This window comes from Castanea sativa, chromosome 10 (genome assembly GCF_040712315.1).
Source record: "Castanea sativa cultivar Marrone di Chiusa Pesio chromosome 10, ASM4071231v1".
Taxonomy (NCBI): domain Eukaryota; kingdom Viridiplantae; phylum Streptophyta; class Magnoliopsida; order Fagales; family Fagaceae; genus Castanea; species Castanea sativa.
The window spans coordinates 38,033,483-38,035,990 of record NC_134022.1 but is presented as its reverse complement, the minus strand read 5'-3'; the positions used below and the strand labels follow the sequence as shown (position 1 = coordinate 38,035,990).

Here is a 2,508-nt window from a genome sequence, read left to right as displayed (position 1 = left end):
TGAGAGGCCAAACTAGGTAAGGTCCTAGCTTTAGAAATCACTCTTCTAATAGAGGTTGGAAACTATACAGATTTTTTACTTACTGTCTGTTTTGGATGCACTTAAAAGTTAGTTTAATACTTACTTTTCTTACTAATTGCTAATTTCATGTGAATTAACTACTTATTTTATTTAATTTTTACCTTTTTTATTTATAATACTTATTTTTCTTACTAATCGCTGATTTCACATGGGTTACTCACTTTGAAAGCCAATTCTCGCACAATTCTTAAAATAAGTAAAGACAAAACAAAAATGTTATATATATAAAAATAAATAAAAAAAAGTAACTGAATTACGGAAAAATTGGGTTTCAGAATTTGCCAAGTTTGGCAAAGGTTCGTAAAAGAAAAAAAAAAAAAACATCAAAACAGTCTACGAAATTCAAAAATTAAGCTAGGTAAAAAAAAAATGACCCCCCCCCTAGAAAATTAAAAATTACGAAAATTACGAAATTGCCTAAACAAATTGTCCAACTAAATTAACCTGAGCTCATGAAAGACACCACTAGATTAGCTGCCTGAAATCAGGACCCACGGGGCTGTGAATCAAGTAATCATCACCACCGTTGGTTACATCAAACACCATATTCTGATGATGATGATGATGAAGAAACTGTTGCTGCTGATGCTGATGTTGATGATGATGATGTTGATGGTGATGATGGTGGGTCCTCATCATCTCTTTCTGGCGCCTCAGCTCCAAGACCTTACGGTGCGAATTCGAATGCTTAGTCAGCATAAACGTTGGGCTCGCAGCGGGTCTGTATTCGGGTACGAGCCGACCCGACTTGTACCTCACTCCACAAGCGTTACACAGCGTTTTTGGGCCCATGGGCCCCGTCCGCCACTGCGGCGTCTTGTCCGTCGCGCAATGCAGGCACTTCCGCCCGTCTCCGCCGCTCTCGACTCCTCCTCCTCCTCCTCCGTCTCTCTTCTTCGAATACGCCGCCGCCACCTTCACCGTTTTCTTCGCGAATGCGATGTCCGGGTCCGACGGCGGGAGTGACGGCTGATGCTGCGGCGGTGGCGGCGGGGTCGACTGTTGATGAGAGAGAACGAGAAGGCGTGACGTCCAGTTGCATGGTGCCGCACGTGACCGCTTGCTTCGGGCTTTGGCTGGCACCGACATTTCGGGGCGAAATATCGGACTACTGTTGCTGTTGTTTCGGATTGACGGCTCGTGCTGTGTTGTCGTTTCGGACGTTTCGTCGACGGTTCGGGCTTTCATGCCGGATATCATTTGCAGTTTCTGCAAGTCCTCGCTTGAGAACGATTCCTCCACGAAATTCGATAGCCATTCCAGCTCAGCTAAATCGTCGTACTGTAACAACAACAACAACAACAACATTAAACATTAAAATTAGTCCCAGAATTACTTTTCAAAAAATTGAATAGCGTAAAGGGTTTGTTATTCTCTGATAAAGAGAGTGAATTTACTAATTTTCAAACATGTTGCTTTAGTTTTGCGTTAAAGAATTCAAATATGTTGCTTTGGTTTCAAACATTAAAGTTAAACTCTTTTTTTCTTTACAGCATGCTCTGTCAACTAGTTCTGACGGGTAGCTGTTATTTATAGGTTTTACTGAGTTTAATAGGTACGTTATTAAAAACAATAATTGTCATATAAGCTAGTGAATTACCGGCACACAAAGGTCGCTGGAAAAGTTGGCGTCAGGGAAATTCCGGCAGCCAATGTCGGACATAAAATTGGGGTCACAGCCCGAAAACGAGGAGGAATTGCAGCTGTCGACAATGGTGACAGTGGAAGAATCTGTGGAGTTTCCGGCAGTGGTGGTGGTGGCGGCTTCTTCAAAAGGAGTGTCAGCAATGACTGCATCGTCGTCATTGGAAAAGTCGAGGAGGTCCTCCACCATGAAATGGTCTCCTCCTCCTCCTCCTCCTCCTCCTCCTGCGGCTGCTGCTGCTTTATTGTCGATTGAGTGTCGCTTTTCGGTCACGAATTGTGTGCAAAACCCGCTCTGATATTCAGGTGCTTCCATTTTTGTCTTTTCCAGAATTAAAAAGAAGAGGGGGCTGTAAGGTAGCTAAGGATAGGTATGGGAGTTTTGTGTGAGTGTAGAGAGAGAGAGAGGAATTTAGTGCGAAAAAGTGTACGGGTTGAGAGGGAGAGAAAGAGAAAAAAGAAAGAGGTGCGTGTGAAGAAGTTGTGGTTTTGTGGAGTGAGAGGGTTTATTTGCGTTTGAAGGGGACAGGCAGACAGCTAAAATGGAGGATTTTGACGAAGAAAAACTAAAGTTTCGAGATATTAAATAAATAATTAAAAAAGAAAAAAAAAGATATAAATAAACTATAAAAAAAAAAGATATAGACATAAAAGAGGCTTTAATTGTGTTAAAAGAAACTAGGGGAGAAACATTTCGAGAAGTTACTTCAATGTCCTTTTTTATTATGCACTTTTTAATGTTTAACGCTCGACAGATATGTTAGACACAATAATTTTTTTAAT

General features: G+C 41.4%; 1 protein-coding gene across 1 annotated transcript; it reads right to left on the bottom strand.

The window, feature by feature from the left end:
• Positions 1-480: 480 nt before the first annotated feature.
• LOC142613936 (GATA transcription factor 12-like) lies at positions 481-2,188 on the bottom strand. Its single transcript, XM_075786459.1, has 2 exons — positions 1,682-2,188; positions 481-1,362 (listed from the first exon to the last, which is right to left on the bottom strand). The coding sequence occupies exons 1-2, from the start codon at positions 2,039-2,041 to the stop codon at positions 547-549; spliced, it is 1,176 nt and encodes a 391-aa protein (XP_075642574.1). The 5' UTR covers positions 2,042-2,188; the 3' UTR covers positions 481-546.
• Positions 2,189-2,508: the final 320 nt, after the last annotated feature.